This window comes from Festucalex cinctus, chromosome 10 (assembly GCF_051991245.1).
Source record: "Festucalex cinctus isolate MCC-2025b chromosome 10, RoL_Fcin_1.0, whole genome shotgun sequence".
Taxonomy (NCBI): Eukaryota; Metazoa; Chordata; class Actinopteri; order Syngnathiformes; family Syngnathidae; genus Festucalex; species Festucalex cinctus.
The window spans coordinates 4801680-4828282 of record NC_135420.1 but is presented as its reverse complement, the minus strand read 5'-3'; the positions used below and the strand labels follow the sequence as shown (position 1 = coordinate 4828282).

General features: G+C 47.1%; 1 protein-coding gene across 2 annotated transcripts in view; it reads left to right on the top strand.

The window, feature by feature from the left end:
• LOC144027743 (calreticulin-like) overlaps positions 1 to 18220 on the top strand; it is a 40314-nt gene extending 22094 nt beyond the window's left edge. The window contains exons 5-9 of one of the 2 annotated variants that reach the window (XM_077535538.1): positions 8635 to 8844; positions 12468 to 12581; positions 12645 to 12788; positions 12872 to 12964; positions 17641 to 18220. In XM_077535538.1, coding sequence (XP_077391664.1) covers positions 8635 to 8844; positions 12468 to 12581; positions 12645 to 12788; positions 12872 to 12964; positions 17641 to 17796 — 717 coding nt within the window. In that variant the 3' untranslated portion in view covers positions 17797 to 18220. Of the gene's footprint in view, positions 1 to 8631; positions 8845 to 12467; positions 12582 to 12644; positions 12789 to 12871; positions 12965 to 17640 lie in introns of both variants that reach the window. The other variant, XM_077535537.1, reaches the window with a different exon arrangement.
• Positions 18221 to 26603: the final 8383 nt, after the last annotated feature.

The following is a 26603-nucleotide window of genomic DNA, read 5'->3' as shown; positions in this document are numbered from 1 at the left end:
AATACGTATAAATTTATACTCATTCATTCACCTAAAACCTTATAAATATCCCATTACCCTTCGCCTTAACCAGGTACTTCAGAATCTTGCCAGAGTCGTGAGATTTAAATGGTCAGGAGACCAGAGAAAAGGTCAGAAAAAAAAAGAAATAAAGAGAAAAGAAAGGTAAATCAAAGTGACATCCAGCACCGACCAAACACTTCCTGCCTTCCCCATGGTTACAAAATCAAAGTCTTACGCCAATCCCGGAAGCCTCTAAATTCCAGCAAATTTAGCGAGATCTCAAGAGCCCAGAGGAAAAACTAAAGAGAGGAAGGAGGGAAGGATCGATAAGGCAGAGTGAGATCAATAGAAGCCAGTACATCCAATCCATCAAAGTGAAGTCCAGCACCAACAAGACCCCTCCTGCGTGGTTACAAAACCAGAGTCTTATGCCAACCCCAGAAACCTCATACTTCTAATAAATTAAAATCTCAAGTGACCAGAGGAAAAACTAAAGAGAGGAAGGAGGGAAGGATAGATAAAGCAAAGTGAGAACCACAGACACCAGCACCAACTGATTCAAGGGGCTGTGGGAGGGAGAGGGTACTTCTGTTGAGTTTCAGTAGATGCTGGTGCGACGGATCTGGCATGCATAAGGACCACCACCAAAGAAAGAAGCCGTCAACCGCGGTCCAGCAAAGCGAGCACCGCCCCCCCCCCCCCCCCCGGAATCCCCAGGCCGCGGCAGCACCAAGGCCACCCCCAAGCCACCCGAGCGGACACCGGTCGGCGAGCCGACCCAGACACCCGGAACACCCCCGCCCAAGGCCGCAGAACGAGGCCCAGCGGGCCCCCACAGCGCCCCACCGGTCCCCAGCCCCCATCCCCCCACGACCCCCCCGCACCCCACCCAAACCCGCCATCCACCACGACCCAGGCCCCACCACCCCCGACCCCCAAACCCCCGAACACACCCCGACCCCCAGCACCCAACCCCCCACCCACCCATACCTCCACCCCCCCCCCAAACAAGCCGCCCCCCCCCCCCCCCCCCCCGACGGCCGCCACCCCCCCCGCGAACCCGGCCCCCCGCGAGAACCCCCCACCCCCCCCCCCCCCGGAAACCGGCACCGGGCAACAGCGCAGAGAGGGAAGATGTGCCCACCCCACCTCCAGCCGCGCGAGATTTGCACAGCGGCGGGAGGGGGGAAGCAGAGGAGGAAGCACCAGGGGAGAAGGCGGAACACCAGAACACCGAGCCCGATGGGGAGAGGCCCCGGTCGTCACGCCAGAGTACTAGTGACACCTAACCCTGTTACTGAGTCCGCCAGCTCGCCGACTGGCGAGCTCTACCCTTACACCGTGAATGTGGCCCCACCCAGTGTATATACAAGTGTGTGCGTGTGGTGCATTAAAATTGGGAGCAGGTGAGTCGGAGCAGAGGGAAAACATTTCCCCTACTCCGACACACCCGTATCCCCCCCAAAAAAATGAATATGTATATGTGTGGTGCATTAAAAAAGGGAATGGAGGGACAAAGTGGTGGGGCAGGGACACAAATGGGGGGGACCACAGCGCTGCCAGGCACTGCAGTCCATCCCCTCTGATGGCTCCCCGCCCCAACTCACCCCTCCCTTGGACGTGAGGTGCATTAAAATTGGAGGGGAGTTGAAGGGTGAAGACGGTGTTTCCACCCTTCCCCACCCCACCAAGAAATGTGTTGTGTGCCCTATGTGTATATTTACAAAGTGTATAGTGCAAGCTAGTGAAGTGAGTAAGAGGAGCGACCAGCGGGGCCTCACCCAACCCGGCGGGTGTAGGTGGCACGCCCGCCCCCCAGCACCCCCACCCCCACCCGCCCCCCACCTCATCCACCCGGCACCACAATGGGCGGACAGCCAGCGCAGCAGGGCTACCGGACAGCCCACCGGCCACCGGAGCCCGCCCGGGGCGCCAGGAGTTATACCGGAGTGGGGCAGGCCCCGAACCCTCGCCCGGCCCCCGGAGCCCGACGCCCGGGCCGGGGAGGGAGCCCCAGGCCCAGGGAGAGGGAGGGGGAGGGGCCGCAGGGCAGACAGGGAAGGGGGGGGGGGGGCGGGGGAAGCGGGGAGAAGACGACAAGAAGGCGAAAGGGCGGCTGCAGGGCAGGAGGCGGGGGGGGGGGAGGAGGAGGGAGGGCGACAAGGGAAAAGGAACCGGGAGGCAGAGGAGGATGGGCGGGAGGAGGCGAGGAGGGAGAGGCGACGGGGGGGAGGAAGGGGGAGGGGAGAGGGAACCACGGGGCACACCGGAGGCCCACCCACCCCGAACCGCGCCGCCGGGCACGGAGCAGCGGACCGCGCCGGCCCCGGGCACCAGGGGAAGCACCCCAACACCGCACCCCACAGGGGGCCCAGGGAGCGGCCAAGACGCAACCGCCACCGAGCAGACAACGGGGGGGGGGGGGGCAGAACCACCCCCGCCCGACCACAGGGGACGGCGTCAAGAAAATTGACTAATTAGCATGCAGTAACACCAAGTGTTGATGCTTAGTGCCCACTAGAAATAGATCTTAAGGAGTTATTGAGTATAGTGTCGTATAGTGTGGTATGCTCGAGCCCACTAGCAGCAACTAGGTTCCTGACTATATAAAAATAAAAACAATCAGATACAAAATACCAAATACAGGAGCAGCGAAAACAGAAGTTGTAACGATGTGGTGGCTCTCGTTAACAGGCAGAATCTTGGCATATATATATATATATATATATATATATATATATATATATATATATATATATATATATATATATATATATATTAGGGGTGGGAATCTCTGACATGAGGCCGATTCGATATGTATCTCGATACACAAGTTGCGATTCGATTGAAAAACGATTATCTTTCAGAACAGAACGGTTCGATACGGTTCGATTAAGTTTGGGAACGATACAATTTTTGATTCGATACGATTGATTCCAATATTCAAAACTTAACATTTGTTGGTTGTAAACATTAATCTTAAAACACCACAAATTTTTACAGTATCTACAAATCTGTAAAAAAAAAAGAACAACAACAATGTCTTCTATATTTTTATATATTGAATCAATTATTTAAATGGACCGGAAAAAAGGGCTGGGCAATATGACTGAAAAATGTATCAGTTTAAATATTTATTAGTTGTTATTGACAGTTATAATTGTTTTTTGTTTTTTTTTTGTAATTCAAAATCAGGATAAGGAAAACAAAAGGCTGATAATTCAATTTGAAATATAAATATTTAACCTTTAAAAAAGACACCAACACAATTAAACAGAATATGTCCACATTGTGAAGTATTTCAGAATCATAAATTTAAGACATGAAATAAACCTACCGTCCAGCCAAAAGAAATATGAAGCCACCTTATGGAACAATAAATCTATCAAACACATTTTAACAACTTAATATATCCCAAAATATTTCCAAAAGTGCCCTAACCTTTTTATCAACAATTTTTGTTTTTAACAATTTTTGTTTTTCTTTGCCATCACATTCATTTTTGGTTAATGTATGACATCTTTTTTTTTTTTTTTTTAATCTGAGACACGATGATGACCACAGAATTACTACTGTTTATATTTTGTTTTTTGGGCTGTCGTTCATTTTGAGTTTGATGACGTAATCGCGGGCACGTCTCAGTTCTCCTATCTGCTGCTCATGCTAGTTGGGTACATTGACAGGGAGCCACAAACTGAGAAATGAGATGCTTGCAGTATGCTTTTAACTTAGCTGGTGTGTTGGCTGTGGGACATACCTGTGTCGTTTGAATCCATGCATTGGATCGTCATGGGAGTTATTCTTTTTGGCTCGCGCGCAGTACCAACGCCGGCCCGGCACATACAAGTGCACCGAGAGGACTCGATAGCCATGGGAAATACCGAGATGTACGGCACCGGCTTCTGCTAACTGTCTCCATTTGCATGTTGCCACTTGTTGTGCGCGACTGCGCGCGAGCGCGCGTGCCGTGTCGCGAGCACGGCGTTGACGGTAGGCGCCCCCCCTCCCCCCAAAAAAAGGTGCGTATGTAGCGAGCAGTGACGGGAGTCGAAGGCGGAGTGTTAAAGTCCATAGCCAAAGACTGGCGTTTTATTCACATCATCAACAACAACTCCCTCTGTGCGAGGCTCACAGACCTACCAACATTTTGTTCTTTTATCCTTTCATCCTTTCATCCTTTCATCCCAACAAACTCCCCCTTCGTCCCAACGTTCCGTGGGTGAATTATGTTCTGATCACTACACAAGCCCCCCCAGAATTCACCCACAATCAAACTCCGGATGACGGGGCGGCAACTGCCGGGCCCCTGCGGGTACATGACCCAGGGAGCGAGGGCGGGAGGGACACAGCAGAAACACCAGAACAGTCCCGCGCACCAACTGGCGGGGATGCAGGAACAACTGGAAGGGACCCCACACGGTCCACAAGGCGCAGCCCAGGGGGGCGGCCGCGGCGGGGGGCGCGGGGTGGTCCAAGGGGTCAACATGGTCAACATGAGCCGGTTTAACTTGCAACCCGGTGTCGGAGCCCCGAAGCGACTGGGTGTCACGGTCGGAAGCCTGGTCGGCCGACATCCGGGAAAAGTCGAGGCCCAGCTGTATCGTGTTGACGGCTGCCCTGGACAGACAATCCGCGACCACGTCGTCCTTGCCAGCGATATGTCGGATGTCCGTGGTGTATCCAGATATGAACGGCAACTGTCGCTGTTGCCGCGCGGACCACGGCTTGGACAACTTCGACATGGAGAAGGCGAGCGGCATGTGATCGACGAAGACCGTGAACTCACGGCCCTCCAGGATGAAGTGGAAGAGGCGGATGAACCTGTGGCAAAAAGTCACCATCCCGAGGAACTCCCGAAGACCCTGGGCCGTCCGGGGTCGAGGAAAAGCGGCAACAGCTTCCACTTTTGCCGGGAGCGGGGTGGCGCCGTCCTCGTTGATGAGGTGGCCGAGGTATTGGATGGAGGGCACACCAAAGACACATTCTGTCGTAGTGCCGTAGGTCCGGATCGGTGCATCGTTGGCCGCTGACAGGTGCGGGCCGTGAGTGCCCCCGGCAGCATCTTCAGCCGAGGCAGGCAACACGCTTCTGCGGGCGCCGGAGCCACAGAGGAACTCGAGTCTGGAGAGGGTGTCCACGACCAACAGCAGCCGGCACTCTGCGCCCCCACTCACAGCTGCAACTGAGTGGAGGCGTCGCCGTTTCCCGGCGCAACAAAGGAGCAAGGGGCGCGGCACCTCTTCGCCTTGGTACCAAAACGTGCGTGAAAATAGCATAAGCCAGGGGCCGATCGGCCATCCACGGCAGCGCGTACCTTATGAGGTGCCCTTGCGGCCGCCGGGACCGGGAAGGCGCGTGCAGAGGCCAAGACCTCGTGGTTGTGCCGCTGGGTGGCCAGGAAAAAGCGGTCGGCTTCTTCCGCCAGAGCACGTGGCTCGGAGATGGTAGTGTTCGCTAGCGCCGTAGCTCTGGCCGCCGTGGAGCTCCCGAGCGCGGCCTCCACGTGGTAGTAGCGCGTGGAATCGTCCGTAATTCCACGGATGGCAAACTGAGCTTCAGCTTGTACAAACCACGTCGCCGCGGCCGACTCCCAAAACTCCGGTAACTTGAGACCAGCGGAGTTCGCCATGTCGCTCAATTCGATCAAATTCTCAGCCTCGGAAACGTCAACGAGGCGGATGTCGGGGTCACCAATGTAGCGAGCAGTGACGGGAGTCGAAGGCGGAGTGTTAAAGTCCATAGCCAAAGACTGGCGTTTTATTCACATCATCAACAACAACTCCCTCTGTGCGAGGCTCACAGACCTACCAACATTTTGTTCTTTTATCCTTTCATCCTTTCATCCTTTCATCCCAACAAACTCCCCCTTCGTCCCAACGTTCCGTGGGTGAATTATGTTCTGATCACTACACGTAACGTCTTTGCATTATGTTTACAACATCCGGGGAATGAAGCGTCTCTGAGCGCTACTTTGCTGGCTCTCTGTAAACACGGAAGTAGCTTGAATAGTGCTGCTACTGAAATGTAAACAAAACAAGTAGAGCACGGTGCAGAACTCTTGCTATTGTTATGAAAACCATAAAGCCTCACTCGCAACCGATTCACAGCAACGCGATATCCGGTCCACAGCTTGACAAGCAATGTATCTAAGGATTCCCGGCGGATTTTGTATCGGTTGACATGTCTGCTACCGATACGGCCGTTTAGCTCCCCTTGACGACCGATGGCTCGGTCGAATCGGTTTTTTGTCCCACCCCTAATATATATATATACACACACACACAGTGTTGCGGTAACGGTAACGCGTTACTTAGTAACGCGTACTCAGAAAAAAAAAAATTGCTTTCCAGAATAACTAGTAGTCTAACACACACACAAAAAAAATTTGCTTTCCAGAATAACTAGTAGTCTAACACGTTACTTTATTCAACAAAGTAGTCTGATTAAAATTACTGTCCAGAGATTCAATGCGCTACTCCACAGTTTCATGAAGAAGGCAAAATATCTCACTGTTGTAACAGTCGCAAACAACTGCCGCTAACTTCGAAGATGAGGCGGAAGTCATTGATCACCACACTGAATTCAGCCATGGTCTGGTCGTGAATGGTTTGTACATTCAAAACAGAAGTGATGATACTTTTACTACTAGTTTTATGAACCAACAGACAAACAACGCAACGGAAAAAGTGTACATTATGGACCATAAAAGTGGTAATTTTTTATTTATTTATTTCCATCCTCAACTGGTCCGTGAAGCATTATGTGATGAGGTCGTCTCCGCCCTCTCGCCAGGGGGAGTGACGTCAGACAAGTCACGTTTTCAGTAGAGGTGGAACAAAAAAACGATTCGACCGAACCATCGTTCGTCAAGGGGAGCTAAACGACCGTATCGGTTGCGAGTGAGGCTTTATGGTTTTCATAACAATAGCAAGAGTTCTGCGCCGTGCTCTACTTGTTTTGTTTACATTTCAGTAGCATCACTATTCAAGCTACTTCCGTGTTTATAGAGAGCTAGCCAAGTAGCGCTCAGAGACGCTTCATTCCCCGGATGTTGTAAACATAAGGCAAAGACGTTACGCACCTACCGTCAACGCCATGCTGGCGACACATGCAACTGGAGACAGTTAGCACAAGCCGGTGCCGTACATCTCGGTATTTCCCATGGCTATCGAGTCCTCTCGGTGCACTTGTATGTCCCGGGCCGGCGTTGGTACTGCGCGCGAGCCAAAAATAATAACTCCCGTGACGATCGAATGCATGGATTCAAACGACACAGGTATGTCCCACAGCTATGCTAAAAGCACACTGCAAGTATCTCATTTCTCAGTTTGTGGCTCCCTGTCAATGTCTACAACTAGCATGAGCAGCAGACAGGAGAACTGAGATGTGCCCGCGATTACGTCATCAAACTCAAAATGAACGACAGCCCAAAAAACAAAATATAAATAGTAGTGATTCTGTGGTCATCATCGTGTCTCAGATTAAAAAAAAACAAAAAAGATGTCATACATTAACCAAAAACGAATGTGATGGCAAAAGAAAAACAAAAATTGTTAAAAACAAAAATTGTTGATTAAAAAGGGAAATGAACTTTTGGAAATATTTTTGCATATATTAAGTGGTTAAAATGTGTTTGATAGATTTATTGTTCCATAAGGTGGCTTCATATTTCTTTTGGCTGGACGGTTCGTTTATTTCATGTCTTAAATTTATGTTTCTGAAATACTTCACAATGTGCACATATTCTGTTTAATTGTGTTGGTGTCTGTCTAAAGGTTAAATATTTATATTTAACATTAAATTATCAACCTTTTGTTTTCCTGATCCTTATTTTGAAGAGAAAACAACCAACCAAACAAACAAAAAACAATTATAACTGTCAATAACTACTAATAAATATTTAAACTGATACATTTGTCAGTCATATCGCCCAGCCCTTTGTTGCGGTATATTTAAATAATTGATTCAAAATATAAAAATATAGAAGACATATTTGTTGTTCTTTTTTAACACATTTGTAGATACTGTAAAAATTTGTGGTGTTTTAAGATTAATGTTTACAAGCAACAAATGTCACTATAAGTCTTGAATATTGAAATGAATCGTATCGAATCGAAAATTGTATCGTTCCCAAACTTAATCGAACCATATCGAACCGTTCTGTTCTGAAAGATAATCGTTTTTCAATCGAATCGCAACCTGTGTATCGAGATACATATCGAATCGGCCTCATTTCAGAGATTCCCACCCCTAGTTTTCAGCATGCACGAGTCGACTCAAGTGTACACACTGGAATAGCGGAACAAACAATAGAGGAATTAAGGGGATTTTCATTTTCAACCTGGATAGATTTTTATTTTTTGTTTTATAAAAAGTATTTACGTTACAAGAAGTCAAGAGAGACTGCCTATTTTGTTTTTCATAAAAAAAACACCTTTATTTTCATGTTAAAAATGCACTTTCAATAAAGTATTGGAACTCCGTTTCTACCGCATTATTTTTATGTTGAGATGGTGTTATCGGCAGTTGCTGAAAGTATATATATATATATATATATATATATCAGATAAAGCCGGACTACTTTTTCCCCTGCTCTATGGCCTATTCTGAACTCCTGGTTCTCTCTAGCAGGACGACAGTCTCAGCCACGTGTACACGTTGGTGCTACGTCCGGACCAAACGTACCAGGTGAAGATTGACAACCGGGAGGTGGCGTCGGGCTTGCTGGAGGATGACTGGGACCTGCTGCCCCCCAAAACCATCAAAGACCCCTTGGCCAGCAAGCCGGCTGACTGGGACGACCGGCCCACCATTGATGATCCCAACGACACCAAGCCTGAGGTGACCGTGTTGCTTGCGGCCCCTGCACGCTTTTGTCTTTCATCATCAGAGTGAGGACACAAATGGCTTGAAATCACATTTTGTAATTCATTGTATGTATTGGACTTATTTTTCCCCCTCTAAAACTCCTTGGAAGCTGCTTGGACTGGAGAATTTCATACTAAATAAATCTCTGCATTCACATAGTTTCTGACAACATGTACGTGAAAGTTGCTCCACAAGCATAACAAGTCGACTTTAGAACAAGTCCAACTGCTTTTCATTCCTGGAAAAACATCAGTGTTTCCTGCTTGGTTGCTTACAAAATGGCTTACGTGAATACAGTGTATTAACAGTTACAGATATTTGACAAGTAATTAGCTACACTTGAGAGATTACATCACAGTATAGTACATACAGTACAGTGGCATGAGTCTCGTGCTAACCATAGTGTGTGAAAATAAAACCTTACATGTTTTTCTTACATTGGCCAAAGGCCATGCCATCCCCATCCATGCATCAATTTTGTGACAAGGTCGTTTGCTTGTTGTAACTCAAAAATATACTTCCGTTCCCTTTCAACTCGTAGCCCTTAGGCAGTATCTTATTTTGAAATGACTTGGTCAGAACCACCAAAAAGCCCAAAACGGGTCACAAGATTATTGTATTATTATTATAGTATTGTGACCCGTTTTCCTAAGTCCATCCATCTAGCCATCCATTTACTACCACTTATCCCGGGTCAGGTCGCGTGGGCAGCAGCTTTAGGAGGGCAGCCCAGACTTCCCTCTCCCCAGCCACTTCAACCAGCTCATCTGGAGGGATCCCCAGGCGTTCCCAGGCCAGCCGAGAGACATAGCTTCTCCAGCGTGTCCTGGGTCCTGCCGGTGGTACATGCCCGGAACTCCTCTCCAGGGAGGCGTCCAGGAGACATCCGAACCAGATGCGCGAGCCACCTCAGCTGGTTCCTTTCAACGCGGAGGAACAGCGGCTCAACTCTGAGTCCCTCCCGGATGACCGAGCTTCTTACCCTATCTCTAATGGAGAGCCCGGACACCCTGCGGAGGAAACTCATTTCGGACGCTTGTATCCAAGTCCGCATCATTGCAGATGCTGCACAGATCCGCCTGCCGATGTCCTGCTCCATCTTGCCCTCACTCGTGAATAAGACCCCAAGATACTTGAACTCATCCACTTGGGCCAGGATCTCATCCCTGACCCGGAGATGGAAAGCCACCCTTTTCTGACTGAGGACCATGGTCTCGGATTTGGAGGTGCTGATCGTCATCCCAACCACTTCACACTCGGCTGCGAACCACTCCAGTGAGACTTGGAAATCACGGCTGGATGAAGCCAAGCACTACATTATCTACAAAAAGCAGAGATGCAATGCTGAGGCCACCAAACCGGACCCCCTCAATGCCTTGGCTGAAATTTTGTCCATAAAAGTTATGAACAGAATCGGTGACAAAGGACAGCCTTGGCGGAGTCCAAACCTCACTGGAAACGAATTTGACTTACTGACGGCGATGCGGACCAAACTCTGACACTGGTCGTACAGGGGCTGAATAGCTCGTATCAGGGGGCTTGGCACCCCGTACCGCCGAAGCACCCCCCACAGGACCCTCCGAGGGACACGGTCGAACGCCTTCTCCAAATCGACAAAACACATGTGGACTGGTTGAGCAAACTCCCATGCACCCTCGAGGACCCTGCTGAGGGTGTAGAGCTGGTCCACTGTTCCATGGCCAGGACAAAAACCACACTGCTCATCCTGAAGCCGAGATTCGACTTCCAGACGGACCGTCCTTTCCAGCACCCCTGAATAGACCTTACCAGGGAGGCTGAGGAGTCTGATCCCTCTGTAGTTGGAACACACCCTCCGATCCCCCTTCTTAAAAAGGGGACCACCACCCCGGTTTGCCAATCCAGAGGCACTGTCCTCGAATTGAGGAGGTCTTTGAAGTAGTCTACCCACCGACTCACAACGTCCCGAGTCAAGGTCAGCAGCACCCCATCGCAACTATACACAGTGTTAATGATGCACTGCTTTCCTCTCTTGAGACACCGGATGGTGGACCAGAATTTCCTCGAAGCCATCCGGAAGTCGTTTTCCATGGCCTCACCAAACTCCTCCCATGTCCAAGTTTTTTCCTCAGCAACGACTGAAGCCGCATTCCACTTGGCCAGTCGGTACCTATCAGCTGCCTCCAGAGTCCCACAGGCCAAAAAGGCCCGATAGAACTCCTTCAGCTTGACGGCATCCCTTACCGCTGGTGTCCAGAGGATTACCGCCACGACAGGCACCGACCACCTTACGGCCACAGCTCCGATCGGCCGCCTCAACAATGAAGGCATGGAACATGGCCCACTCTGACTCAATGTCCCTCACCTCCCCCGGGACAAGGGAGAAGCTCTGCCGGAGGTGGGCATTGAAACTCTTTCTGACAGGGGATTCCGCCAGATGTTCCCAGCAAACCATCACAATACGATTGGGTCTGCCAGGTCTGACTGGCATTTTCCCCCACCATCGGAGCCAACACACCACCAGGTGTGATCAGTTGACAGCCCCGCCCCTCTCTTCACCCGAGTGTCCAAAACATGCAGCCGCAAATCTGATGACACGACTACAAAGTCGATCATCGAACTGCGGCCTATAGTGTCCTGGTTCCAAGTGCACATATGGACACCCTTATGTTTGAACATGGTGTTCCTTATGGACAAGCACAGAAGTCCAATAACAGAACACCACTCAGGTTCTGATCGGGGGGGTGGCGTTCCTCCCAATCACGCCACTCCAGGTCTCACTGTCATTGCCTACGTGAGTGTTGAAGTCCCCCAGCAGAACGAGGGAGTCCCCAGGGGGAGCGCTCTCCAGCACACCCTCCAAGGACTCCAAAAAGGGTGGGTACTCTGAGCTGTTGTTTGGTGCATATGCACAAACAACAGTCAGGACCCGTCCCCCCACCCGAAGGCGGAGGGAGGCTACCCTCTTGTCTACCAGGGTGAACCCCAACGTACTGGCGCCAAGCCGGGAGGCAATAAGTATACCCACACCTGCTCTGCGCCTCTCACCGTGGGCAACTCCAGAGTGGAAGAGACTCCAACCCCTCTCGAGAGGATTGGCCCAAGCTGTGTGTGGAGGAGAGTCCGACTATATCTAGTCAGAATTTCTCTGCCTCGCACACCAGTTCGGCCTCCTTTCCCGCCAGAGAGGTGACATTCCATATCCCAAGAGCTAGCTTCTGTAGCCGGGGATCGGACCGCCAAGGTCCCCGCCTTTGGCCGGCACCCAGCTCTCTACGCACCCGACCCCTTTGGCCCCTCCCACAGGTGGTGAGCCCATAGGAAGAGTGACCCAGTGAGGCACCTAGTTTCTTAAGTCGCAATCATAACTGTATTTATGTACTGTAAATTTTCACACTTAACACACACACACAAAAAAATGAATCATATGAAAACTAGGACAAATTAAAACTGAGATAGCTTGGCAAGATGAGTGGGTTTTGAAGTTCAACCATGGTCCCGTTTTTTCCCTCCACTTTCAGAAAAAAGCAGTAGAAAACTCTGATAGGTTGGCCAGAAAGAGGCTTGTATCACCTACTAACTTGACAGCACGAGAATAAAAAGCTTTTTTTTTCCAGGACTGGGACCAGCCTGAAATCATCCCAGACCCCAGATCTCGTAAGCCGAGTGACTGGGACGTGGGCATGGATGGCAAGTGGGTGCCTCGCACGATGATCAATCCGGACTACAAGGTGCGTCCCTAGCAGCAAGAACACACCTCACCGCCGCGTCACCTCACTGTTTGTTGCTTGCAGGGTGACTGGACACCCAAGCAGATAGACAACCCCAACTACAAAGGCCAATGGGTCCACCCTGAGATCGCTAACCCAGAGTACGTTCACGACAGCGACATGTACAAGTTTGACAACATTGGCGTGCTGGGACTGGACTTGTGGCAGGTTAGCACCAAAAGGCCAGAAGATGCCGTTACAGGTCATTACAGATGCCGATCATGTGCTCAGTGATGTCTTGCCCCCTTCAGATGAAGTCCGGAACCATCTTTGACAACTTCCTCATCACAGATGACATCCAAGAAGCAGAAGAGTTTGCACGACAAACTTGGGGACTCACGCAGGTAACATGATCTCAGCGTTACCTGTTTGACATCTATTAAACACGACACAAAAAGAAGCAAAGACACTCATTTCAGGGCTCGCGAGGAGAAAGGAAAGGAACTGACTTGATACAATTCACTCCTTAACTCTCTGAAGATTCCTCTTCTTACCCTCTGTATTTATTTGGCTTTCCACACCCTTTCCACACCCCTAGTTACATGGGTGTTTCAACCCTAAAAATGCAAATGCAAGGCATAGTCGGAACACAGTGTACTTGTTTGTCTATGTATTGTGCATGTGAGTGGAAGATTGCTGAGTACATGTGTGGTCAAGTTTGCAATCATTTCTTAACAGAAAACAGGCGACCTCAGCAGACTGGCTGAACCATTCTGCCACGTTAGATGTGGTTCTTCAGCTTTTTTGAGTCATCTTCAAATAGCCAGGCTATGTGAGTGGGAACAGAGCAAGGCATTCTTCATTGCAAGCAGAATCAATTCTTCTTTGCAAGCAAAGCAGTCTTCATTGCAAGCAGAAGCAGTTCTTCATCGCAGCAAATGTATGATAAGATAACATATATGGCTAGGCTATTTGAATATGAGTGCGAAGCAAAGCAAAGCATTCTTCATTGCAAGCATAAGCCGTTCCTCATTCCAGCAAATATATAACTTATTATTTACAATTATTCCTACACATGACAAGCGACTATCCGTCCATCCATTCATTTTCTACAGCGTTTGTCATCTTTAGGATAGCAAGTGTGCTTCAGCCCTTGACTAGTTGCCAATTAGTGTCGAGGCACATTTAGACAAACTGATTACCAGTTGTTGTCAGAGAATGAGACTGGTCGCCAGATATAGACAAACTGTTAACTTGCAGTTGCCGATTATTGTGAGGACATATATACAAACACAGATTCGCACTCCCCATCACACCTTTAGTGAGGCATGGGTAGATTTAATGTACTGTATCTTGAGTCGATCCCCGCCAAGGGACAGAGAGAACTTCATTTTTTGTTAACATCATCTTCATTTTTTCACAAATGAAACAAAAATACACTAAAAAAAGTTTGGCTTTCAGGTGATATTTGTGGAATGTAAAAAGTTCATGCTACAGTGAAATCATATCATGAAAGTAGGACATTTAAGTAGAAGGATGCACTGGTGATTTCCTCATCTTCAATTGATTGAAAGAAAAATTAACAACAATGGTGGGCAAACCACAAGGAAACATTTCAACGCCTCAATAACTAGGCGTGTTCCCTTGAGCATCAAATACAGCTTCACGAAGACGTCTCGTGCTGATCTCAAGTCGACTCTTTGTCTGCTGAGGCATGGCACCCCACTGTTCTTGAAAGCCAGCCCTCAGGTCATTGAGGTTCTGGGGTGCAGTTTCGAGTTTCTACACTGTGACTCACTTTTCCACTTTGGTTTATTCATTTTTTCCTTTCGGACACATTACAGCTTACATCAATCACATCACATCATTTGCAACATTAACATCCGAAAGAAGGGCTGACGGGTGGAAGCCGAGGCTTATTCGAGACCCGTCCCCACTTTCAATTGAATTCAGGTCTGGAAAAACTGCAGGATTCCATTTGAGGTACACCAGTCTCCAACAGCCGTTCCCTTAGGAATTAGTTCAATAGGTTGAGTAAAAAAAGACTGCATTAATTTCAGCAATTGTTAAAAAAAAAGAAAAGAAAAAAAGAAGTACTTTTGTTAAATGAAGTCTAAAAAGACTTTATTTTATATTTTTAATTAAAAACTATTAGAAAATTTGTTAAGTGGAATGCTGAAAACACTCATTATATTTTAAATAAAAATTATTATTATAATAATTATATAATAATAATTATAATATATAATATATATAATAATATATAATAATTATATAATAATTATATAATAATTATTATATAAAAAATAATAATTATTTTTATTTTTTATTTTTTATTATTATAAGTCAAAAAGGGGCGGCCCTTGTGAGGAATAAGCGGTCTAGAAAATGGATGGATGGATGGATAAGTCAAAAAGCATGCTGTCTTTATATTATTTTTTTTAATAAAAAAAAACAATTAAGTGGCATAACTTGGCGTCATATTCATGTTAAGCATGTTATGGTCCGTGTCTGCTAAATGTAAAATAACTTGTAGTCTAACAGTTACATTTTAAAACAAGTAATCAAGGTAGCTGTTACTTTTTAAAGCAAGTAATCAGTAAAGTCACTAACTTACGTCCTCAAGGTAACTGTGGCAACACTGGCTGTAACTTAAATTTAGGTTCACACGCTGTGAGTGAGTGGTTTACCAAGCACGTCATGACTGACACTGGCCAGCTGCCATTACCACCCACGTAACTTCCAGCAATTTGTTTTTTTACACACCATGTGAGGTGAATAATAATTATTATTTTGAGACGAATAGCCAGCGATATGCCCTGCAATTGGCTGGCAACGAGTTCAGGGTGTACCCCACCTACTGCCCGAAGCTGGCTGGGATAGGCTCCAGCACCCCCACCACCCTTGTGAGGAAGAAGCGGTTAAGAAAATGGATGTATGGATGGATAGTCAGCGATATAGGTCCAGGTCTCGAGCTACACATGAACCGGTCAGCAAGATTTAACATTAGGCTAACTTGAGGCGATGTTTACTAGAACAAGTAAATTACTTGTACGCAGCTTTATACAACAAATAAATAACATAGGTCGCATTTTGAACATTTATATTTACCCGCAAAAGTAGAAGCTGCTCTTTTTGCTCATATTTTGTGTAATGTTGTGCCATGTCCAAGTCTCCATCATCAGTTGAATGTTGTTGAGCAACAGCTGATGCATATCTAAGCATGGTTGGCTGAATAACATCACATGATTTGTAGCTTCGTGTGCAATAAAGTCAAGTCTAAGTCTTAGTCTAAGTCTATTGTTTCAACTGACATAGTAAGCTGCTGCGTTTGCCTTCTAATAAAATTTGACATTATGAAGTTGCCATAACAACATGGCTCTATAGCTCCCCCTAGCGTAGAAAAATATAAACCAATCCCAGCACATTTGACCGATGGCTACGGAAATTAGCAGGCACATGTTTAACAAACGTGATTTTGAAGAAAATGTGCAAGAATTACAAGTGCTAACAAACAAAATCTGATTGAAAGCAGCTCTATGTAAGATTTAAAATTTCAAATCTCTACTGCCACCTGTGGCCGAAAACAAACTGCACGCTCGTACACGCTGCGCGCACTCGTACGTGCACGACCTCAATACTGAAGACTGGGCTCTTCATATCCAATTAAACTATGTTATCAGAGGTAAGAAGTTTTATAATGTTATACAAAGCTGGCCACTTCACGGGATGAGACTCTAGATCCCCACTAAACAATTGATGTCCACGGGACGTGCAGATCACATTGCTTTAGTCGGTCGAAGTCCAGTCCTGTGCTGTACTCCAAAACGATGTGCAAATTACGTCAATTAATTGGACCTCATTCCGATGTTAATATGCAGTTACATATTGTAGTCACCCCGCTCGACGGACGTCAACCTGATTCTAGTCATTATTAGTGTATGTCGCCCCCAGTCTAGCGTCTTTGTGCATTAGCTGAAAGGTGGGCTGTCATTTATGGAAATTGACGATTGTGAAAAACATATAGACCCATTCACTACTTAGTGTGATATGGCCGTGAATGTTATCACCATTCAGTAGTACCGTTCACATTCCGTTAGCATAATGTAGCTACAATAGGCTGTTTTCACGGAGGAAAATAAGGCGACATTTAGCCTGATTGAAACGCCGCGGAATGGAACGTCTGTTCTTCATAAAGTCATTCTGTTCTATTTCATTCAACTTTGCCGCCCTTTTCACTCTAAATGTGCCGTCCACCTCACTTTCACCCCAATAGTTACGACAGAGAAGTGATCGATCTTGAGGTTACTGCTATTTGAAAACAACAAATTTGTTTCTAAATGTCAAGTTACTCGCTTCTTACTGTTTGGAGGAGAAAGCCAGCTGTGAATCACTTTTCTAATCCAAGTCCGATCTCAACTCTCTCCACCGCTGAAATGTCAAACCAATGTTCACTCTCGGTCTTGCCCGACGTCGGTCACTATCAAGTTTAGATTTTTTTTTTTCTTGGCACTTGACATTGTTTTCATTTTTTTTAAGCAGCCTTCCGCGGAGTAACAGCGGGTGTCTGGGGCAGAGAAAATCTGTACTAGTTCCGTCTTCGCGCGACAGGAAACAACTGACGATGACGCGAATAACGTCACATCCCGCAGACAGAGGGCGGGAAATTCGAAGGATTCGGACCGGACGCTTCCTAAATAATATTGGCCAGAGGCTTGTAGGAGTACCCATTGTGAACAGCCAAGATGTTGATCTACTAATTAGAATATGTTTCAGTCATAAATGGTCAAATAAAAAGGCTATTGTTAAGATATTTTTGTGGGAAATCCTACATAGAGTAGCTTTAAGAAAAAATACAACCTCTAAAATTTAAAAGATCTAGGTTGCCCCACACCCACACACCCCAACTCCCCTCACTGGGGATAATTATTCACAAGAAGTACAGGCAATACGTGGCCTCGACCCAGCGCCTGTTTGGACAATTTTTTATCTTTAGCACAGCTAGCATGCATGGAATATTATTTTGCCCGGACTATTTTGCGTGGGTGGTAAAATATTGTTTGCCTTTTGTGCTTGCTAGGCAGCCGAGAAGAAGATGAAGGAGGAGCAAGATGAGCTGGAAATGAAGAAGTGGGAGGAGGAGCAGAAGAAAACCAGGAAGGACAATGATTTTGACTTTGATGATGACAAGGGCGATGACGAGGAAGAGCGAAAGATCAAAAACATTGAACTGTAGTCCTGCACTCGCTCGGGTGGGGATTAAAGGGACACTTAATTGGGATGAACATTGACACTTATACGATAGGCTTGTACAGTGTTTTAAGTGGGAAAAAAATAAGTGCTTTCATCTTTATTTTGTATTATGAGGTGTACTGTAAATATGCTCCCAAAACGGCCATGGTAGATTGAATTCTGTTTTCCTGTTGGAGTTCCTGCACAGCCTGTGTGCGTGCGTGTGCGTGTGTGCGTGATTTGACTTCTTGTTATTTATTCTTACTTTGTCTTGTCTTGATTTTATGCTTGAAAGTCTTTTTTTTTCTTTTTTTTTTAATATACTTGTATGTTCCTCCTCTCTGCGTGTGTGTGAAAAATGATAATCTTCACATTCCTCTTCTACACTGGTTTTGAGCTTCTGTGAATAAACTGATACGACTCAACAATCTGACACTAATATTTCTTTTTCAAGAAAACAATAATTGAAGCTATGAGTAGGTTTGGGGCACACAAAAATGACCAGGATTATCATAAATTGGTAGCTTCAAAACAAAGTGGCTGACTTCCTGTGATTTTTGGGGAACCAGTTCTTGAGACTTTTTGGTGGGTCTACCCATGATAACCATGTCTGCTAAATGTCATGTTCTTAATGAGTAACATTTTGGGGCTGAATTTTCCCCCAAAAAATCCTTAAGACAAGATCACTGTTGAAGGACACCTGGAAACGTCCGCTTCAAACCAAAATGATTGACTTCTTTTGTCTTTTCAGGCATGGATTCTTTTTAGACTTCTTTGTTGGTCTACTATATTTATTGCTAACTCAAACTGGCTTTAGGTGAAAAATCCCCTTCCCCAGAAAAATAACAGTTTGTGTTTGATGTCGAGTCAATCAAATTTCATCATGGTCGGCTGATTGCCCGTGTCTTTTCAGGCTTGCCTTGTTGAGAATATTTTTGTGGTACTACTCATGAAAGACATGCCATTGCTAAGTCAAATTGGCTGAATTTTCAAAAATGGTTTTGAGTTGTGTGAGTCATCAAACTTTGTTCAGCATTCACCGTTGGGACAAAACAATCAAGCAACCAAACAAACAAACAATCAAAAGTGTTGAAACATCATAGTATTTTCATTTTCTTTGTGACCAACAACATTTGAGATATAACATCCAATGGTATGTTATCAATTAAGTACTTGTCACAGGCGAGACCAAATGGCAAATAAGCTAATTGACAAAATTATTAAATCAAATTGTGGTACCATATGTGGTAATGTCCTCATGTCCTCATGACCTAATGACCTAATTTAAGCAAGAAAATACCAAAATGAGCAACTATAACCAAACTTTGGCTGATGCCTCAGAAGAATTGTAAGCTTAAAGCAACACTAAGGAACCTTCAGTTTATGTTGATTAAAAAGCGGTAATGCTATGTCTGAAGGAAGACCACATTTCCCATGAAGACAAGCACATAGTGTCATTTTTTAGCTCACGCCAGCAAGTGAAAGCCGAACCAATATTGATCCCTGACTGTCCTTTTATCCGGGTAGGTTCCCTTTTTCTTTTTTGTCTCAGCAGACAAAATGTTTCAGTTGTTTTATGGCTTCTGCCAAGAAAGCAGTAATCATGCGTCGACATTCAAATTGACGTCCGTCTTTTAACAAATGGGGAAAGGGGGAAGTGATATATGCCATAAAGCAGTTAGCACATTTGTAGTTTTTTGTGTGGCAGTGTTCCTACTATCCTCCTCAAAGATGCTCAGTGCCAGTAAAAATTATACAGACCCCTCAGGCTATGACAACCATTCAACTTGTTATAAGTTGATGTTTCATCAGACGAGTTATGAAAATATCTTATTAAGGTTGAAAAGTTCCTTCGAGCTACTATAAAGGGACAGCAACATGAAAAATCAACTTTTTGGAGCTTTTAGCCATGTTAAAATGCTAATTCCTCACCAAAAACATTACCAAAGTTGTGTTTTCTTCCATTCGTCCCTCTATGACAAATTCTAGGTCATGTGCTCTCCAAGCACCAGCCCCTCCCAACCTGAGAAATCGAGCTGTTGGCACTTTATGGCATCATGAGGTGCGGACCCATCCCGCATCACCTCTGGGGACTAAACGCACGCCCACTTTCTTTGAGACCTCAATGGGATAGAGACGAAAGTAGCCTTTAACAGTAAACATTCTGTCCAAACGAATTCCATCCATCCATCCATCCATCCATTTTCTTAACCGCTTCTTCCTCACAAGGGTCGCGGGGGGTGCTGGAGCCTATCTCAGCTGGCTTCGGGCAGTAGGCGGGGTACATCTTGCTGCTAAATTTGGTGCAAAAGTCACGTGACTGGACAGCAGCAGAAAAAACACTTGTGACTCCTAGTGGTGACTTCTTTGACTACAAGTTGTTATTTCTACAGTTACAAATCATGATTTTTACAGATACATATTTACACTTCTTTCTACAGGTAAAAAAAATGTTATACGTAATTTTAAATTACTTTTTTTCCGTACAATTTTTTTTAACGTACAAATGTTTTATTTTTAGTACACTTTTTTTCGCACGTTTTTTTTTTTTTAGTACACTGTTAAGTATTGACTTAACGGGGCACCCTAACTCTTTGTCTTACGGTACTGGATGCCAAGTTAGAATGGGTGATGATGTCACAATGCTCTAACGTGCGTGCAGAGCGGAGCAAGTTGTGTTGAGTATAAGTAAATGTTCAATAAACGCGCCAGTTAACGGCTGAAAAGAAAGACATTGTCCAACTTTGTTCTCCACCACCCAAAGACAAGTTGGGAAGAATTCACCGCTGCCTGCACCTGATCTTAATATACACATTTTCTATTTTATGGGTAAAAAATTTTTTTTACAGGTATATATATATATATATATATATATATATATATATATATATATATATATATATATATATATATATATATATATATATATTTTAAACATTATTTTATTTTATTTTTTTTTACAGGTACAACTTTTGTCGTGTGTTCCCATTCACTTGAATGAGAGCTCCAGCGGCAGAGCTCTCCATTCAGAAATAACTTCGCAAGCCGGTCGTGAATCGCAATACTTCATCCATGGTGGTCCATATTAAATTGTAAATGTGTTTCAATGTTGGCGTGACTTGGCACTTGTGAAATGTTATGGCAGATTTGCCCGACGGAGTGGAAGCTTGGCTTGGATATTTCAAATGATAGTTCCCGCCCCCTTCCCGCCACCCGCCGTGTGCGTGTAATGTGGTTGTGTGTAGTGTGGTGTGGTGTGGAAGCGTGCCGTGTGGGGGCTAATGGAAACGCGGCATAAGGTAGTATATCTTCGGGTACTCCTCAAAGATTCGTCTGCATCGTGTTGAAAGTGAAAGTAAAGCCGATCAGGACAAAATTGGCTGCGAACCTCAACACAATGAAGTTTGCTCTTTGTGAGGCTGCCATTACTCCATACTGGGATCCTAGCGTAAAACACGCACTGATGACTGTGTTTTGTGTGTTATACAGTGTTGTAATATCAATTCATTCTTACCCTGCTTGACAGGAATAATGTCCAAATACTTCGGTTTTGCCGACAATCGTGTGAGGCGACTTTGTCTTTTCCTGACTTCTGCAGCAGTAGACAGCGATGCATATTTCCTTTTGTTTTTGGGCAAAATTGCATGGTGAGGGAGTGACGATACCCTTCACTAAAAAATATAAAGCCCCCTTTTGCTTGCTTCAAAAAGCAATATTGGCGTCCTGAAAATACCTGACCGTGAAATCACAAGGAAGATCTGACCACTTTGCCATTACTGTGAATGGACTTCAGCTCATCTCAAGCGGTAAATGTCGGCAGGCGCTGCTCTTCGCATTTAGTGGGCAGTCATATATTCAGATCAGTGGATGGGACGTAATGTGCCTAGGCTTCGGAGCATGTCAAGTAATCCAAGAAGAAATTTCTGAAGCATGTGTCGAGGCGTGATTCATTAACATCACCGATGTTTGACCCTTCTTGGTTTCAGGAAGTGGTTCGACTTTTGCAGAGTTTCGCACAGCAAAAAAAAAAAAAGGCGCAATGTTTCTCCACAAAAGTTGCATGTCAGTGGGTGCTTTGAGCGTCGCAAATTTGCCCATAACGGGCTTTTTTTTTTTTTTTTTTTTTTGGGTCATGGAGGCTGCTAAAAAAAAAAAATAAAAAAAAAAAAAAAAAGTTATCCCCGAACGGAATGACGCATTACTTTAAAAATTCACGTAATTTGCATTGCAAGGTGAAGTGCTTACTATGTGCTAATGGCGTACACTAACAATCAGGTTTGTTAACCATTCGTTTATTACAGTGGTGTCAAAATCCGGGCCGCGAGGGTCTGAGTCCTGCATGTTTTAGAGGTTTCCCATGTTCAACACAGCTGATTCATATTTAAGCTCATCAGCAAGCTCTGCAGGAGCCTAATAATGATCCTGACACGACGAGGTAAGGTAGGACTCAGACGCAGGCGTAAGGTAAGCCACCAAGGCAGCAGGTTTATTTCCGGCCAACAGGTGTCTCCTCTCAAGCTGAGAGGAGAACAGGGAAGCAAAAAAGTGGAGAACAAAAAGCGCTCCACTAGGGAGGAAAAAACAGGCAAAAGGTACTGGGGACAACGAAAAGCGCTCCGCTAGGGAGGAAAAAGGGCACAAGGCAAAAGGGGTAACAAAAGGCGCTCCACTGGGGAGGAAAAGGCACAAAAACAAGGCAAAAACACTTGGCAACATGAACGAGGACATAAGGACTGTGAGACGCTTCCATGCACTGACTGTGACACTTCGGCACTGAGGGGAGAATGCAGGTGGCTTTTATTGCTGTAGGTGATTGGTGGCAGGTGGTGATAATCAAGGGCGGGGGCCGGTAATTATGGAGCGGCAGGAAGGGCAAGTGACCTGGGGTGAGATGAGAGTTAGGGTTTTCAAAGTAAAATAGGAAACATGGATAACAAAACAAAAGCATGGACCGTCACGCCGGTGTCGGCGTGACAGTACCCCCCCCTCAACGGCCGGCTCTTGACGGCCCAGGAATGTCAGGGTGCTCAGAGTAAAAGTCATCAATTAACGAGGGGTCAACAATGAACCGGGAGGGGACCCATTGTCTTTCCTCCGGGCCGTACCCCTCCCAGTCGACTAGGTATTGTCTTCCGCGGCCCCGATTACGCACATCTAAGAGTTTCCTGACCTTATAAACGGGGCCGCCTTCAATCATCTCCAGGGGGGGTGGGTCGGGTTCGGAGGGCACAAGTGGGCTTTCGTGGACCGGCTTGACTTGACTGACGTGGAATGTTGGATGAACTCTGAGGGATCTTGGCAGGCGGAGTCGAACGGCGGCGGGACCTATGGACTTGGTTACTGGGAAAGGCCCCACAAATCGCGGGGCCAGCTTTGGACATGGTACCTTGAGTCGGAGATGTTTGGCTGATAGCCACACCCGCTGGCCTGGGCGGTATTCGGGTGCCGGTCCCCTTTTCCGGTCGGCGGCCCTCTTCACCCGGTCTCCCTGGAGTTGAAGCGCCGTCCGGGCCGCCGACCAGACTTTGTGGCACCGACGGATCATGGCCTGGACCGAGGGGACCGTTGCCTCCTCCTCCAGTTCAGCGAAGAATGGTGGATCGTAGCCGTGGACACATTTAAACGGGGTGAGACCTGTGGCAGATGTGGGCAATGAGTTGTGAGCAAGCTCAACCCATACCAGGTACTTGCTCCAGGTGGTCGGGTTCTGGGAGACGAGGCATCGCAGTCCGGTTTCGAGTTGCTGATTTAGTCGTTCTGCCTGTCCATTGGCCTCAGGGTGGTATCCAGACATCAGGTTGGCTTTGGCACCTAGGGCTTTACAAAACTGAGTCCAGAAGCGGGAGACGAACTGTGGTCCACGGTCGGAGACGATGTGCAGAGGGAAACCATAAAACCGGAATATGTGGTGGATCATGATGTCGGCTGTAGCTTTGGCGGATGGGAGCTTGGATAGTGGGATAAAGTGAACCATCTTGGAGAACCTGTCGACAACAGTGAGAATTGTGATTTTACCATGGGATAGGGGTAGTCCGGTCACAAAGTCCAATGATATTTCTGCCCATGGTCTGGATGGGATTGGTAGCGGTTGGAGAAGGCCCATCCGGGACTGATTTGAAGTCTTGTTGCGGGCACAAGTTGGACAAGCAGCGACGTACTCTTTTATCGTGGTTTCCATTGCCGGCCACCAGAATCTCCGGGCAACAGCATACATGGTCCTGCGGACTCCAGGATGACAAAAAAGCTGTGATGTGTGAGCCCAGTGTATCACCTGAGACCTTAGCTCCTCAGGCACGAACAGTCGACGTGGTGGACAAGACGTGGGGGGAGTGACGTTGCGCAGTGCCTCCTTGACATTGTCCTCAATTTGCCATCTCATGGCTCCAACTATGCAGTCCCGGGGCAGGATGGTCTCAGGCTCGGCTTCCAAAGGTTCAGATTCGTGGACTCTTGACAACGCATCCGCCTTGACATTCTTGCTGCCTGGTCTGTAAGTCAGGGAGAACACAAAGCGGTTAAAGAACAAGGACCATCTGGCCTGTCGAGGATTGAGTCTTTTGGCCTGGCGTAAGTACTCCAAATTTCGGTGATCGGTCCAGATCACAAAAGGAAGTTCGGCGCCTTCCAGCCAGTGTCTCCATTCTTCTAGGGCCACTTTTACCTCAAGAAGCTCCCGATCTCCGACTGAGTAATTGCGTTCAGCCTTGGATAATTTACGTGAGAGGAATGCGCAGGGATGTGTCTTGCCGTCCTCTTGACAACGCTGGGACAGTACCGCCCCAATTCCAATACTGGAGGCGTCTACCTCCACCACGAACTGGCGTTTGGGGTCAGGGACTCTGAGGATTGGGGCATTGGTGAAGCGTGCTTTCAGGTCTTTGAAGGCCTTTTCGGCTTCCGGGTTCCATAAAAAACGAACTTGTGGGGAGGTCAAAGCGTGTAGGGGAGCGGCAATGGTACTGAAGTTTCTTATGAATCTACGGTAGAAGTTGGCGAATCCGAGGAACTGTTGAACTTTCTTCCGAGAGTCCGGCGTGGGCCACTCTCGTACGGCGCTGACCTTGTCCGAGTCCATTTCCACCTTCCCTGGTGAAACGATAAATCCCAGGAAGGAGATGGTGTTTACGTGAAATAAACTCTTCTCAGCTTTCACGTACAGATGATGATCCAGAAGACGTTGCAGTACTCGGTTTACGTGGTCTCGATGGCTCATTAGGTCAGGAGAGTAAATCAAAATGTCGTCCAAGTAAACGTACACAAAGTGATCTATGAAGTCCTTGAGTACCTCATTTATCATGGCCTGGAAGACGGCTGGAGCATTCGTGAGGCCAAATGGCATGCCCAGGTACTCATAATGTCCCCGAGGAGTGTTGAAGCCCGTCTTCCATTCGTCTCCCTCGCGGATCCGAATGAGGTGATAGGCGTTCCGGAGATCGAGCTTAGTGAAGATCTTAGCCTGTTGCAGCTGATCGAACACCGAGGACATCAAGGGCAAGGGGTACCGGTTCTTAACAGTGATGTCATTTAAGGGACTGTAATCAATGCATGGGCGGAGGGATCCATCCTTTTTAATCACAAAGAAAAAGCCTGCGCCAGCAGGTGAGGAAGACGGTCGGATGAGGCCGGCCTTCAAGGAGTCGTCAATGTAATTTTTCATGGCTTGGCGTTCGGGTACTGAGACCGAATACAGTCTCCCCTTGGGAATGGTTGAACCGGGAATCAAATCGATCGGGCAGTCATATGGTCGGTGTGGAGGGAGTGTCATGGCCTTGGTTTTGCTGAAGACCTCCCGCAAGTGGTGGTAGCAGGAGGGAACAGTGTGCAGATTCGGGTACTCTTCTTGAGCCGGTGGAACGAGAGTCACCTGTTGAACCTGGGCTGTGGAGTTTCGGGGTGCGGGTTGTTCCAACCCGTGAGAGATGCAGTCCGTTCCCCACTCCAGAACGACTCCAGTGTTCCAGTCGATTTTGGGATTATGTAGACGCAACCAAGGATGGCCCAGAACCAAAGTGGGGGATGATGCATGAAAAACGTGGAAGCGGAGAGTCTCGAAGTGAGGTCCGATTCGGACTTCCAGAGGTTCAGTGATGTGGGTGATTTTGAAGAGCTCCTTGCCATTCAGCGCTCTAGCCTGGATGGTCGAGGAAAGGGGTTCGGTGGAGGCTCGTATTTGCCTTACGAGCTCCCAGTCCATGAGACTTTCGTCGGATCCGGAGTCAATGAGGGCTGACAGGTCGGTGGTGACATTGTGGTGGGTTATCTGAATTTGCGTGAGTCTGTGGTTCTTGGCGGGTCGGGGTGACGGAGAACTCACCGGTGAGCTGCCCTTCGTGGTGCAGGATCCCACCAAGTGTCCAAGACCACCACAATAGTAGCAACGGCCCTCTCGACGGCGGCGCTGTCTCTCCTCAGGCGTAAGCCGAGCCCTTCCCAGTTGCATGGGTTCCTCTCTGGCGGGGCCCACCTCTCCTGGTTCAGGTCGGGAAGGAAGGATGGGTTGCGGCCTTCCGGCCTCCGGTGGCCGTGACCAGGGGGTGGGTTCCTCCCTCCTTCGAGGTCCACCGATCTTAGCCAGCTCCTGGCGACGATGATCTGTGCGGATGGCGAGGGAAATCAAAGCGTCCATGTCCGTGGGGAGTTCTACGGGGATCAGAAGTTCTTGAATGGCAGGTGAGAGTCCTTTCAAGAAATGGTCCTGAAGAGCTATGGCGTTCCAGCCACTGTTCGTTGCCAGTGTTCGAAAACGGACAGCGTAATCGCTGACAGACTCTTTGCCTTGTTGAAGCCGGCTCAATGCTCGTGCCTTCTCTC